The 14,458-nt window shown below is 46.5% G+C and overlaps 1 protein-coding gene across 1 annotated transcript; it reads left to right on the top strand.

Moving 5' to 3' along the window:
• Positions 1 to 372: 372 nt before the first annotated feature.
• LOC308610195 (uncharacterized protein) lies at positions 373 to 8,251 on the top strand. Its single transcript, XM_081259428.1, has 5 exons — positions 373 to 943; positions 1,971 to 2,075; positions 5,823 to 5,930; positions 6,284 to 6,436; positions 8,103 to 8,251. Exons 2-5 carry the CDS (start codon positions 1,983 to 1,985, stop codon positions 8,217 to 8,219), a joined length of 471 nt encoding a protein of 156 aa, XP_081115554.1. The 5' UTR covers positions 373 to 943; positions 1,971 to 1,982; the 3' UTR covers positions 8,220 to 8,251.
• Positions 8,252 to 14,458: the final 6,207 nt, after the last annotated feature.

Below are 14,458 nucleotides of genomic sequence, written 5' to 3'. Positions count from 1 at the left end.
GAAATCAGTGTTAATATGTTCATGTCTGTTTTTCCAGTCTTGTTTCTATATATTGCCTAGAAATCAATCAATCAATCATTTTATAGTGAATTTATACTATGCACATTTTTAAAATTTTTAAATACTTATTATTTTCCCATTCTAATAAATCAACGCTCTTATCATTCGTCTTAAAATCTACATACTTTCTCCTGGATGTACCCAGTGTTATAAGTGGTCTGCTGTTCTAAACAACACTTGGGTTGTTTCCTCTTTTTTTTTTTTTTCTTCCACTGTTACAATTCTGTGAAGAGCATCCTTGAAACTACAGATTTACTTATTTCTCCAGTCATTGTCCTTAAGGTACATTCCTAAAGTGGGAATTGCTGGGTCAAAAGAAGGCACATCCATCCTTATGCCGTTAATGCCTGTTGCCAAGCCGCCCTCGGGCAAGACAGCTCCTTTTACCCCTCCACACCAGTCGGGGCAGTTGTGTCTTTCAGATGCAACCTGCACAAAAGCCCTAAGATGGACCCCAGCTCACTGGCTCGGCCCCCTCCACCCTCACCAGTCACAGCGTGAAAACATCCCAATTCCTGCACCCTAAGTACCCAGAGTCTACAAAGCTGGATTTCCCCTGCAGTGAAGTTTGCTGGCTTTTGAAGAGGAATTTAGACGCTCTATTCCTCAGAACTCATGAGAGGCATGAACTGGGAACCACTGCAGGATCCCGTGCTCCCATCACACAAATGGTCTCGCCTCTCAGAATTCAGAGGTGTGATTGGGTTATACAGCAGGAAACACTCATGGGTGTGAACACAGGTACTTGGGACCCCCAGCCAAGCCCCCGTGGCCTTGTCCTTTTTCTCCATAGTGCTCAGTGCTGAAAGAAGATTTACAGAAGGAAGATGCCCAGAAGGAGAAGTGGGAAGCCCAAGAGAAAGAGTTAAAACTCTGCAAAACCGTGCGTTGAACCTCCTGACCCCTCGGTGTCCACTGAAAGCCTAGGTTGTGGCCTTGAGGGTTTTGGAGTGGTTCCTTGGCCCATTAGCTAGCACAAGCTCTGGGGCTTTCTGGGTGTTTGTCTGTTAATGTAGTCTCCTAATTCTTTGATTTGCTGGCCTCAAAGAGATGGGTGAAAAGACCATGGAAAACACACTCTCCCCAGATTTTCTGGGCAGTTGGCTCAAGGTCCCTCATCAGGTTTCCCCTGGGGAAAGGGATGGGAGGTGGCCACCATATGCTGCTAGAAATTCACCGTGGTCCCTACCCCTGGACTTGTGATGCCCAGACTTTCATGATCCACTGTCACAAGTTTTATCACAGCCCTGAGCACTGCTATTAACACAACTCTTCTTGAAGTATTTTTGCTTAAATACATTCAATTTTACAACAATTCATAAAAACAAAATAAAAAGCAAATGTATCACTGGCCTTCTATGGAAGGTGAACATAAAAATGAATACAAAGAAAAGATGACCACTCAATGTAAATGTTCACCCCCTGTACCGGCCCGAACCCTCGTGCACATCACCAGGCATACGTTTTCCATCCGTTGGGAAGGACGGTGCCTGGGACGGGGGCAGGAGACGTGTGTTCTTCTCTCTGTCAGGAGCACACTTCTCTGCCTCAAATGAGAAAAAAGAAAAATTTCATTGTTCTTTTCTTCCAAACTGTGCCTATTGTGTCTTCCAAACAGCCCTTATTTAGATTGAACTCAAAAATATACCCCAAGGAAAGAGATTCTAATGAGTGGATAGGTATCTTGTACTGTTTAATCCAGGATCCATGCTGATCTTCAAAAGAAACTCAAATTTTCCCTCACCCAGCCCTTTCATTGCATCCGTTGAAAGAAAGTCTACTTTGCCTCAAAGATGTGGAATTGTCCCCCAAGGGAAGGAATGAAGCGAATCCCAGACTCGGTTTCTGCCTTAATGAACCGGATGAAATGAGTTCTGAAGTTGACTTCCCTGTTGTTGGAACTCTTTCAGCAAATCCATGACATGGAAAAAGAAATGAGGAAGCTCAGGGTGGAGCTGAAAAGGAGCAGTACCGAGCAGAGCCTGATCTCTATGATGCTGCGGGAAAAGAGCAAGGTATGGCAGGGACAGGTCGGCCTGGGAACCACTCTGGGGCAAGCACTCCACCTGCATCATCTCTGTTCATCCTCACAATGACCCCATGCGGTCTATACTGGTATTCACCCCACTTTACAGTTGGGAAAACTGAGGCTCACAGAGGTGAAGGAAGTTATCCAAGTTCACTTGCATAAAGTAGTTGTGGCAGAACTTGAATCCAGGTCTGCCTGACTCCAAAGCTCCTGTGTGTAACCACTACCCTAGACTGCCTTTAGATCTTAATTGTGAAATTATCTAAGAAAGAATTGATCCATTAAACCAAGTTTGCCAATGATGTTGTTCCAACTTAAATTCTCATATTGATTTTTTTTTGTCTTTTTGTTCCATCATTGAGAATGTTTTTAAAAATCTCAACATGTTTGTCATTTGTGTGTTTCTTCTTTTAATATGAACGATGTTTGCTTTATATATTTTGAGGCTGTGTTACTAGGTGCATATAAATTTAGAATCCTAATACTTCCTGTAGAGCAAAACTTTAGATCATCATGAAATGTCCCTTTTCATCTCTAGTAGTGATTCTCCCTTAACGTCTCCTTTGTCATTTAGCTTCATCACTGGCTTTCTGTTGGTTAGAGTTTTCATACCATATCTTTTTCATATGTTCTCTGTCAATTTTTGTCTTAAGGTTTAGACATATGCCTTCAAATAACGTATCATTTTTACAAAATCCAGTTTGACAATCTTTGACTTTTAGTCCATTTATATTATGTAATTACTCGTGTACTGGGGTTTAAATCTACTTGCTCAATACCAGTTGTACCATCTGTGCTATGTTCCTTTTTCTGTCCTTTCTTGCCTCCTTCTGAGTGGATGGTTTTCTCTTATTCCACTTTCCCCCTCTATTAGCTTGGAAATATTTCACTTTTTTACTATTCTCTTAGTAATAGTTAGACAATAGCATTCATCCTTGACTCACCAAAATCACACATTAATTAAGTTTTTCACTCTTCTACTATTCTCTTAGTAGTCATCCTGAAGACTACAATATGCATTCTTTTTTTTTTTTTTTTTTTTTTTTGTGGTACGTGGGCCTCTCAATGTTGTGGCCTCTCCCGTTGTGGAGCACAGGCTCCGGATGCACAGGCTCAGCGGCCATGGCTCACGGGCCCAGCTGCTCCGCGGCATGTGGGATCCTCCCGGACCGGAACACGAACCCATGTCCCCTGCATCGGCAGGCGGACTCTCAACCACTGCGCCACCAGGGAAGCCCTGCATTCTTAACTTCCCAAGAGGCAATAGTAGTTGATAATTATGCCCTTCTCCTTGACAGTGCAATGAGTTTCAAACACCTTAACTTCACTTACCCCCTCCAGATTTATAAGCCATTGCTGTCATTTTCTAAACTCCTCTTGATAGTTAATACCCCACAAGACATTAGTAGTGTTTTGCTATAGTCAGTATCATATCCACACATTACCCTTACTGTTGCTTATCTTTTCTGCATCTCTGATCACCCACCTGGGTTCATTTTTCTTGTGTCTGAAGAATACCCTTTAATGTTTTCCCTCATTGTGGCTCTGCTGATGACAAATTTTCAGATGTGCCTGTGTGTCTGTCTGGAGATGTATATTTAACCTTCATTCTTAAAACACATTTGACTGCGTATTGAATTCTACAATGGCAATTCTTTTCTTTCAGCACATTAGATACAGCTTTAGATATGTCACTATTGTCTTGTGGCTCCTATTATTCCTATTTAGAAGTCATCTGTAAGCCTAACTGTTGTACCTTTGCATAATCTGTCTTTTTCTCCGGTTGCTTTTAAGATTGTCTTTTCCCTTGATTTCCAGCAGTTTTATTATGGTTTATCTAGGTGTGGATTCAGTTTTATTTACCTCGTTCAGAGTTCGTAGGGGCTTCTTAAATCCCTGGTTTGGTGTTTTGCCTTAGTTCAGGTGCTTGGGCTCTGTACCACACAGGCAGTGGGGAGCTACTAAGGCTTCTGAACAAGTGACTGATGCAATGACATTCGTGGACAGTAATCAGGGTGAAAATGATAGTTACAATTTCTCACGTACTAGGCGTTACCTTGAACATTTCATCTTTTCATCTTCACAACAGCGCTGTGATCTAGAAATCATCCTCTCCATTTTACAGAGGAGAAAGTCAAGGCTACTAGTTACTAGTAAAGTAACTAGCCCAATGGCACAGTCGGTTTTGTCTGACTCCAGGTTCGTCTGACTTCAGTGACGCTGGCGTAGCAAACAGCCACATGCTACTGTTTACACTGAAATTAATGAAAATTAACTAAAATTTTTAGTTCAGTTCCTCCGTCACACCAGCCCCATTTCGAGTGCTCGATCCCCAGATGTGGCTGATGGCTGCCATATTAGACAACACAGCCTCGCTCAGAGTACCTGTACCGCTGGAGAAATTTCTGTTGGACAGAGCTGCCTTACAGCTGGGTAACTCTCACAGTACCGTTAAGATTGCACTGGAAGAAACTAAACTCGAGGCGAGGAGGCCACTTGTCACAGTCCAGCTTGCATGTGAGAGGGGTTGGTGGACAGGCGTGAGACCCCCGAGTGTGAGAGAGGGAGCAGGGCGGACGCTGAGGGTGACTCTGAGGCTTGGGGACGGGAACGGGGGCTGTTCATGCAGAACACAGACAGGTGCAGAGTCCAAGGCTGGACTTGGCTTTTGCAGCACATGAAGAAGGCTGCTGACATAGAAGTCAGAGCATGTTTAGACCTGGGAGAAAACTAAGGCCCAGAGAGCTTAGATGACTTTTCCAAGGTAACGGAGCTGGGTAGAGGCTCTTCCACTGGACCACACTACTCAGAAGAAAGCTCTTAAGGGCTTTTCTGGGTCTTTTATTACATCCCTGTGATCCCCCTCTTCAGATCCCTAAAAACACAGCCTGTGAATTTGTTTCAGCACAAAAACTTTCCATTTATTTACGAGAGTTTGCCTCATTTCCTGTTAGTGCCAGGGCCCAGGGCTCAGCAGGTGCATCCAAGAATTGAGCAGCTGCGAGGCCTACACTGGCCAGCCAAGGGTAGCGTGGAGCACTCCCAAGCTTACCGTGCGTTGACTGTTACCTAAGCAAGGGGGGAAAAGTAGGCAAGCTTCTCCACTTTAAATGCCTTCCTTGGCAGGCTGCAATTCTTAATAGACATTGCTTTAGCAAGCCTCCAGAGAGGTTACCACCAGTGAGTGTGCTCAAAGTGGTAACGACAAACAGTTATGATAATAAACCCAATCATAACATTTCCAAGTACCCATCACTAGTTATTAGAACGAGACTGTACGGCGGACATTCCCGTCCACCTTTCATAGGTTACAACAGTACTTAACACACTCACAGAGCCCTTAAGCACTATTCCAAACATTGAATCCCCACAATAACTCTATGCAGTGATACTAGTATCATCATCCCCCTTTGACAGATGAGGACACTGAGTCACGGAGCAGTGAAATAACTTTCCGAGTGTCGTACGGCTTGTTAGGGACCGAGCTGGGATGGGAGTGTGCGGTAGAACATAGTTGAGCCCCGGGTGCAGAGCTCGGCCCTTTCCCGTAGGGGGCAACTCCCTGTGAGTTTGCCTCCACCCTGTGCATGCCTGTGACCCCTGCTGCTGGGCTGCAGCTGTCCCTACCCCTCAGGGACTCCTCCACTGCCATTAGCAGCCCCCCCAGAAGAGTTTCCCCAGAGGGCATGATGATCACATTAGCAGCAAGCCCACGCTTTCATCATCCTTTCAGGTGGAAGAGAAGCTTCGGCAGGATTCCAGAAGGAAATTGCTTCAGCTGCAAGAAATGAGGAACAGAGAAAACCTCATTAAAGCCAATTTGGAAAGGGCAGTAGGTCAGGTAGGCGTGCTGCAGAGCCCCTTCACGGGCCCGTGCTCTCCACGGAATCCCGCACCCAAGCGGCCGGCAGGGATGAATGAGGAGGAAGACGGCCTGCCTTAGTTCACCTGCTTATTTTCTATACGAAGAAGTGTCTAGAAAGAACTAGAGCTGAGATTCTATCTAGATCTGGAGTCTGAGCTCTTAACCACGATGCTCTACTACTTCGCTATTAGTTACTAAGCTAAGCATCATTTTTCTGTGTTTTGAAGAAAGTTTCGTGAACCTTTGTCCCCCCCCCCAAAGGTAGTGGAAATGACTCCTGCGTTAGTCCTGTCCCCCATCAGCTGCAGTTCCCCTTCCCCTCATTTCAGATGAAGATCAACAGTTCTCGGGAAACTCAGCAGTATTTGCTGCAAGAAGAGTTACGGCAGCATCTGGCAGAGAAGGAGAAGCTGACCGAGGAAAGGCTACAGCAAGAGGAGAAGCTGAAAGCCAGAGTCAAGCGGCTAATGGAAGAGAAATCGGTAAGGTGGTCCCCATCCTTCTCTTTACTACTGGAAACTGATGAAATGGGCTTTCCTATGAGAAACAGAGGGCGCGTACTTAGATGGAGGAATCTCAGCAACTCCTTGTTGGGAGCTAAATTAATTAAAGAGGGTGAATGATGTAGGAGGAATTAACATGAAGCTTGAATCCTAAAACTCAGAGATCAACTTGAAGATCAACTTGAAGAGGCAAGCTTATTGAAATGTCTAGAAATGGTACTTTGTTTATATACCGCAGCTGATTTTATTGATACAAATCCCAGTCGTTACTGCGGGTCCTGGTTTGTGTCTAAGTGAGTGCAAGACCGACCAATAGTATTTCAGTCATTCTCTTCATGCATATCAGGGGAAACACATGGCCAAAACGGCTACTTACTTTTCCAGAAACCAGCCAATTAGAGGATAGTTTACAGTGGCGCCTCTCAACTCAAAGGTGTCCACGGATCATATGGGGATGTTGTTGAAATGCAGATTCTGACTCAGCAGGTCTTGGGTGGGGGGAGCCTGGGATTCTGCATTTCTGAACAGCTCCCAGCTGGTACCGATAGCACAGCTCTGCAGACTACATTTTCAGCCACAAAGTCTTAGAAGAAGGTTTACCCCAAGTTGGCTGATAAGAACCACCTGGGGCTTCCCTGGTGGCGCAGTGGTTGAGAGTCCGCCTGCCGATGCAGGGGACACGGGTTAGTGCCCTGGTCTGGGAAGATCCCACATGCCACGGAGCGGCTGGGCCTGTGAGCCATGGCCGCTGAGCCTGCGCGTCCGGAGCCTGTGCTCTGCACCGGGAGAGGCCACAACACTGAGAGGCCCGCGTACCGCAAAAAAAAAAAAAGGGAGGGGGAGGGGGCTTTTTTAAGGATATAGGGGTGAGTGCCTCATAAAAACTGGGAGCTGAAAGAGAGCCTGGCCTCGAAATAGAACTGGTAAGCCATCAGATCTCAGGCATCATCTCTTTTTCACACGCACAAGCATGCGCACACGCACACACAGGCCGTATCTCCTCTCTGTGTCTCTGTGTGGCTCCCCTGATCTCTGCTCTCTCCAGTCATATGACAGGAAGGAATGACCTCATGGTCCCCCAGTTCAAAGGACCAGCCCAGGAAGCAAGTAGCATCTTAGAGTCCATAACCCCAAATCCTGGGAGTGACCATCTTAAAAGCCCAGCCCGTGCCAAGTGCCCGATCAGCTATGACCAGGGACAGAGTCACACACATGGCTGCCTGGATCCAGGAGTAGTGCTCAGAAAAGGGTTAGACAGACCCCCTAGAGTATGCTGCATTTTACCCTCCTAAGACATCAGAGACATAAGGCATTCAGTTCAGTAACAGCTTTTCGAGAGAAAGTCCATCCCAATGAAATTGCCTATAATCAGAAACTCCTGGTTCAAAAAAAGATGCAAATGTAAGAAGAAAACGTTATCTGTGTATCTGGAAGAGAGTACACCAAAATGTGAATAAGGTTACCTGTGGGTAGTGTGATAATGGTGGATCATTTTACCTTCATTTTGCTCACGTCTATGTGTGTATATAAATATTTTTTACAACAAAGATTTTATTTTGAGTAACAAAAAATGCCATTTGAGAAATATTTGGGGATCTCCCTACAATTATAGAGTTTGGGCATTTGTTGCTCTTGCTTGTTGTAGGTTGGAGCCAGAAAAGGCACCCCAAAGATGGACCAAGGAAGGGAGATGCTGAAGAGAGAAATGTCCAGCAAATCCAGCCAGAGCCTTCTGTTTTCTAAACCTGGTGGAAGGAACTAGAAACGTCGCCCCGCTGGGCCTCGCGTGATCCTCCTTGAGTCAGTGTAACTCTTCTGCGTCAAACTACTAAGATGCTTTTTTAGGACATTAAAGGTTGCTACCCTAGTATGTTGCTTCCTAGACTGGTATTTTGCACAATACTGTATTTTGGAGTGTGTGAGGAGAGGGGTTCTTTTCACAGATATTATGAATGTAAACATACGCAGGCATATGAAGAATAAGTTTGAAATTCAGACTCCTAGGCCTGGTAGATGCAATTATGTGTTTGGGTAGTGACAAAACCAAATGTCACACCTCCAAGGAGCTCTGAGAAGCCCGCAGTTGAGAAAACCGAGGACGTGTACTGAGGCCACAGGACAGAATGGTAACCTCAGGGCTGTTGGGGCCATGGTATAGTGCATTTATATCTGAATTGATTATAATAAATGTGAACAGCAACCAGTTTTATCGCTTCCATAACAGTGAGTCATGTTTATATGGCACTCTGTGGTGTTCAAAACACTTCTCATCTAATCCTCTCTCAAGCCCTGGGAGGTAAATAACATTATGTTCCCCATTTTACAAATGAGGAAGCTGAGGCCCAGAGAGGTTAAATGGCCCGTCTAAAGTCACACAGCTAGTAAATTCAAGAATTGGGTCTGGAACCCAGGTTTCTAACTCCATCTCACGCTGCCCATTCTGCCGCACCAAGACAGCCCAGTAGGTCAAGTCCCAGGCCATCAGGACAGACCAAGTACCCAGTCATCAAAGAACACACACTGCCCAGGTGGACACACCCCTTTCCTGTGGTGTTTGAAGAGACCCTCATTTTTGCCTTCTCTCCAGCCATCTGTTCTCTCCCCGCCTTTCTTGTACAGCCAGAGACCACCAAACAAAACAGGAGGAAGAGCCAGAAGCCATGAATATCATTTATTTTTTATTTTTAAAAAGCCACAATAAAAGTATTTTGATATTTTGAAACCAAATGCATTCTTTATACTGATTAAAACTAGAAGGAAATGGGAAAAATGATTTGCATGATCTTCCTCTAAAGGTGCTTCTTACACAGTGAGAAGGGTGAGCATCACCTGACCTTAAAAATAATCTTGAAAATCCCAGCAGTTTTCCATAAAGAACATATTACTTATACTGTACCATATCCCCCAAATCCAAAACGGCAATCTCCAGCACCAGAAAAGATCACTTGGTCAGGCAGTAGTTAAGTAGCTGGCTCATGTTTGGAAGCCAAATTGTGTGGGAAAAAAAATACTTTGGTTGAATACAAATATTTGAATTTACATAACTTAAATGTAATGCCTATGTGACTCCACTGTATTTGAGGTCTTTCAAAGGACGTGTTAATCTTTATCGTATCAACATTGCAACCCACAATGGCAATGTCCTTTCTTCACTCCTTGAACTAGATGGTTCTTTAGGTGTCTCCTCAGCCACACACCCCTTTCTCTGAGAATGCACATTCCCCAACCAGGTTTACCCTACCTACTGCTGCTCTCTTGGCCACACCTGACTGGCTGATCAGTAGATAGTCTACCCAAGCCAGACCAATCAGGTTTCTCTTCGAACCCAAGCTGGGCCAATCAGCACCTGTGCCCTTGATATTTGGAAGTGGGACACGGAGTTACCACACAGGTCATTAATGGCCCGGAGCTGAAAGTCTTGATGCAGTTCCCAGCTGGGGTGGCCATTTCTCCCACTGTGTTTGGAGAAACAAAGCCAGTCTTAGAAAGACATGGCCAGGATAGATAAGCAACAGGTAGAGACAAGAAACCAAGACCCAGGGAATTCCCTGTCCGTCCACCCTGCGCTTTCACTGCCAAGGGCCCGGACTCAATCCCTGATCAGGGAGCTAGGATCCCATAAGCCACACCGTGTGGCAAAAAAAAAAAAAAAAAAGAAGAAGAAACCAAGACGACCCCCAGAGAGACAGTGCAGCAGACACTACAAGCCCCTTAGTCATTGCCTCCCTCTACTTTATAAGCAGCATGTGAAATGCCCTCATTTCCCAGCTTCCCTTGCAGCTAGACCTGGCTGTGTTGTTCAGTTCTGGCCAGTGACATGCAGGTGAAGGCCCTGGGCAGGGCTTCCCTTCTGGAATTAAAGGCAAGGCTTTGCTAGGAGAAAGTTTTTCTCTTTGTCCCTTTGCCTTGTCTCCTTTTCCTCTCCTGGAGCTCGGACTTGGAGCTGGAACAGCCATGTTGGGGATCACCAGGTAACAAGCAAGAGACCAAAGCCCACCTCAAAGGACAGTGGAGTGGAACGACATGAAAAGCCTGGGTGGGAGCCTAGTGGCATCACTGTGCTCTGCACTGTACCTCAACTGCCTACCTCTGTACATCCTGTTGTATAAATACATCAATCCTATCAGTTTCAGCCACTGTAGTCAGATGTACCTGTTTGTGCTGTGGAGCCAACCACTCAAAAGTTAGTGACTTAAAATGGCAACTATTAGTTCTCATGATTCCAGGCGTCAAGCTGGCCCCTTGTACTGGTCTGGTGGGTTTGGCTGGGGCTCGTTTAGGGTGGCTTCGTGTACATGCCTGCCTGGTCATTGCCAGGCAAGCTGGGTTAGGACAGTGGTTCTCACCTGGGGGCGATTTTGCCACCCAGGGGGCATTTGGCAATGTCTGGACACACTTTGGTTGTTAAACTGGGGTGGGGGTGATCCTATCATCTCGGGGTAGAGGCCAGGGATGCTGCTAAACATCCTGCAGTGCACAGAACAGCTGCCCACAACCAAGACTTATTTGATCCAATATGTCAATAGTACCGAGAATGAGAAACCCTGGTCTAGAAAGGCCTCAGCTGGGACATCTGATTCTGCCTGGTGTGGTCCCTCATCACCCAGCAGGCCAGACCAGGTCAAGTGTGGTGGGTACAGGTTTCCAAGAGCAACAGGAGAGAGAAAGCCCCAAAGCACACTTTTCAAGTCTCCACCTGCCATGTGTCTGCCAACATCTCATCAGACAAAGCAAGCCACATGGCTAGAGTTCATTTGGGAGGGGCTCCAAATTTTTACCATCTACCCACATCCAGGTTTCTGTTATTTAAAGCTGAAGGCAGCGCGCGCCCAGAGCGTTAACGGGCGGGGGCGGGGGTGTGGAGTTGGGAGGTCAACTGGGCCTCCTGGTAGCCTCCCTGAGTTCAACCAATCCAGTGAGGAGAAGCCGTGGGCGGGCCGAGCTCCGCTGCCAGAGCAGCGTGAAAAATTTCCCAAGGCAGAGCGAAAACCTTTCCTGAGCGACTGAGCATGCCCGCTGGTGAAAGGTCCAGCCCAGCTTTCACCACATCCCAGACTCCAGAGGGACTTTTCTGAAACCCAGAGAATTGACCATGTCCTCAAACAGCTTAAAAATCTTCCAGGGCTCCCCCATGCCTCCTCAGGAAAAAAAGATCACACTTCAGTGGGTTTTTTATGCTTCATCCTCAACCAATTTCTTCAGCCACGTCTCCCACTACTTTTGCAAGAACTCTTTTGCTCCACGGATGTTGCAAACTTGCAGCTTCTCATACATACCATGTTCTCTGTGCACACAGGTTCACCTACCTGCGATTCTCTGCCCAGGCCCTCTCTACCAGGGTAATTGCATCTGGGCTTTCTAGGTCTATGAAGACAGTCATGCTTCATCCCTCTGGCATAGTTCTTGTTTTTTGTTTTTGTTTTTGTTTTTGTTTTTTTGAATCTTTGTTGGAGTGTAGTTGCTTTACAATGGTGTGTCGGTTTCTGCTTTGTGGCAGGGTGAATCAGTTATGCATGTGCATGTGTTCCCATGTCTCTTCCCTCTTGCGTCTCCCTCCCTCCCGCCCTCCCTGTCCCACCCCTCTAGGTGGTCGTGGGGCGCCGAGCTGATCTCCCTGTGCTGTGCGGCTGCTTCCCACTAGCTATCTATTTTATGTTTGCTGGTGTATATGTGTCCATGGCATAGCTCTTCTTATTCTGTGTTGTGAATATACTCTATGTGCTCACATGTCTTATCTTCACTAGAATGTGAGCTACTTGAGGGCAGGGGTCTTGGCATATTTTATACCTGTATGGAACTCTAAGACCTACCAGGTTGCCTGGCACAGGATAGATACTCAATAATTGCTTATTGAATAAATGAATGGATTATGAGCTCCATGAAGGAAAAAACAAAAAAGCTGAAGGCATTCCAACTGATGCAGAAAGTTGCCCTGATTCCTGATGACTTTCTGGTTCCTGGTTTCTTTCCTTGGAAAGGCCCATTCCAATGCCTGCCCTTGGGTTCCACTAGGACTTTTTGTATCACTCAAGATTCTCTGGTTGCAACCAACAGAAATCTCCTGTGGCTAACTTAAACAGAAAAGGAGTTTACTGAAAGGAAATGCGGAAGGTTAGAGAATCAAAGGGCAAGCAAAGCGGAGGAGTCTGGACAGGCAGGAGCCATCTTTTCTTCCCCGTAGATATCCCCTTTTTTGCTTCAGCCGGTTTGAGTTTCTGTTATTTGCAACCAAAATGGCATTTACTAAGACGCTCTGCACAGCCCCAACTGGTAGCTCTGAGAAGCTACCAGCGATCTTTCTTTCCCCTGACGTTGTACCAAGGGACAGCAAGGTACCTGCAGTTCCCCCCCAGAACTCCCAATCTTCTGATCCCCCAAGAAGCTAAGCCAAACAACTTCCTTCCACCCTTGGCAATGGGGGCCCATTTGGATTCGTGACTTTGCAGATAAGGTGCCCTTCTCCAGCAACTTGGCAGAGCCAGCAGTGCCTGCTCTTGTGGAAACCGGGGTCATGAAGTGTCTACGGAAGAAAACAGCTTCCCCTGGATCCGTGTTGCAAAGTGTGTTCCTGGTAAGTGGAGTGGTTTCCAATTTTTTAGGGTCTTAGGAATGAAAGCAATACACTAACGATGAGAGGAAACACAAAATCTGCTAATGCATTTTTTTTTATTATTATTATTTTTAAATTTATGGCTGCATTGGGTCTTCGTTGCTGTGCCCGGGCTTTCTCTAGTTGTGGCGAGCAGGGGTTACTCTTTGTTGTGTTGCGCGGGCTTCTCATTCCATGGCCTTCTCTTGTTGCGGAGCACAGGCTCTAGGCATGGAGGCTTCAGTAGTTGTGGCTCGCAGGCTCAAGAACGCAGGCTCAGTAGTTGTGGGGCACGGGCTTAGTTGCTCCGCGGCATGTGGGATCTTCCTGGACCAGGGCTCGAGCCTGTGTCCCCTGCATTGGCAGGCGGATTCTGAACCACTGCTCCACCAGGGAAGCCCCTCATTTACTCTTAATGCTTCCCCCTGTTGAGGACAAACAGGAGGAAAAAAGAAAGGGCAGGGCTTCCTTGGTGGCGCAGTGGTTGAGAGTCTGCCTGCCAGTGCAGGGGACATGGGTTCGTGCTCCAGTCCGGAAGGATCCCACATGCCACCGAGCGGCTGGGCCCGTGAGCCATGGCTGCTGAGCCTGTGCGTCCAGAGCCTGTGCTCCGCAGCTGTAGAGGCCGCAACAGTGAGAGACCCACGTACCGAAAAGAAAAGAAAAAAAAAAGGGCAATAGCAAGGTTCCAAATGAGCTGAGAATTGACCTTCTAAAAGGGCTCTCAATCTGGCCTCTGGTAGATGTCTGTCGGGGTTTCTGCCCAGCCTAGACCCTCCTCAGGAGAGAAGACGTTTAGGGCTTACAGTGGGCTGACTGGTGGCCCCAAAGATCTCAGGCTCTAATCCCTGGGACCTGAGAATGTTACCTTACAAGGTAAAGTTTTGCGGATATAAGGATTTTGAGCTGAGACTATCCTCGCCCTAAGTGCCATCTGTAAGTGTACTTATAAGTGAGAGACAGGAGGAGATTATATCCAAAGAAGAGGCGGAGGCAGTGACCACAGAGGCAGGACTAGAGTGCTGCACCTACAAGTCAAGGGATGCCAGCAGCTTCTGTGGTTAGAGTCTTTTGAACTCCTTGGCTTTTCAGCTCCTAGGCTGTAAGATTTGAATCCGCAAATGCCCCAAGGAGAAAAGCTGCACCAAATGTCAAGCTTGCGTCTGTGTTTCCCTTCTCTCCAGAACTTGGCCCACATGTCTTGGTGTCTCTCTAACATTCAGATGCCAGCGAACAGATGTTTTCTTACTTTATCCAGGTTTTCTAAAATTTCTTTAGACTTCACCTGATCTTATGTTATTACTGAACTACCATGTCAATTACCTCTAGGAAGAAAATTTACAATTTTTAGAGAAAATGGAACCCTGGTACAGTGTTGGTAGGAATGTAAACTGGCACAGCCACTGTGGAAA

This window comes from Mesoplodon bidens (genome assembly GCF_964165515.1).
Source record: "Mesoplodon bidens genome assembly, contig: HAP1_SCAFFOLD_116, whole genome shotgun sequence".
NCBI lineage: Eukaryota > Metazoa > Chordata > Mammalia > Artiodactyla > Ziphiidae > Mesoplodon > Mesoplodon bidens.
The sequence above is the reverse complement of the archived record's forward strand: the minus strand, read 5'-3'. Positions and strand labels throughout refer to the sequence as shown.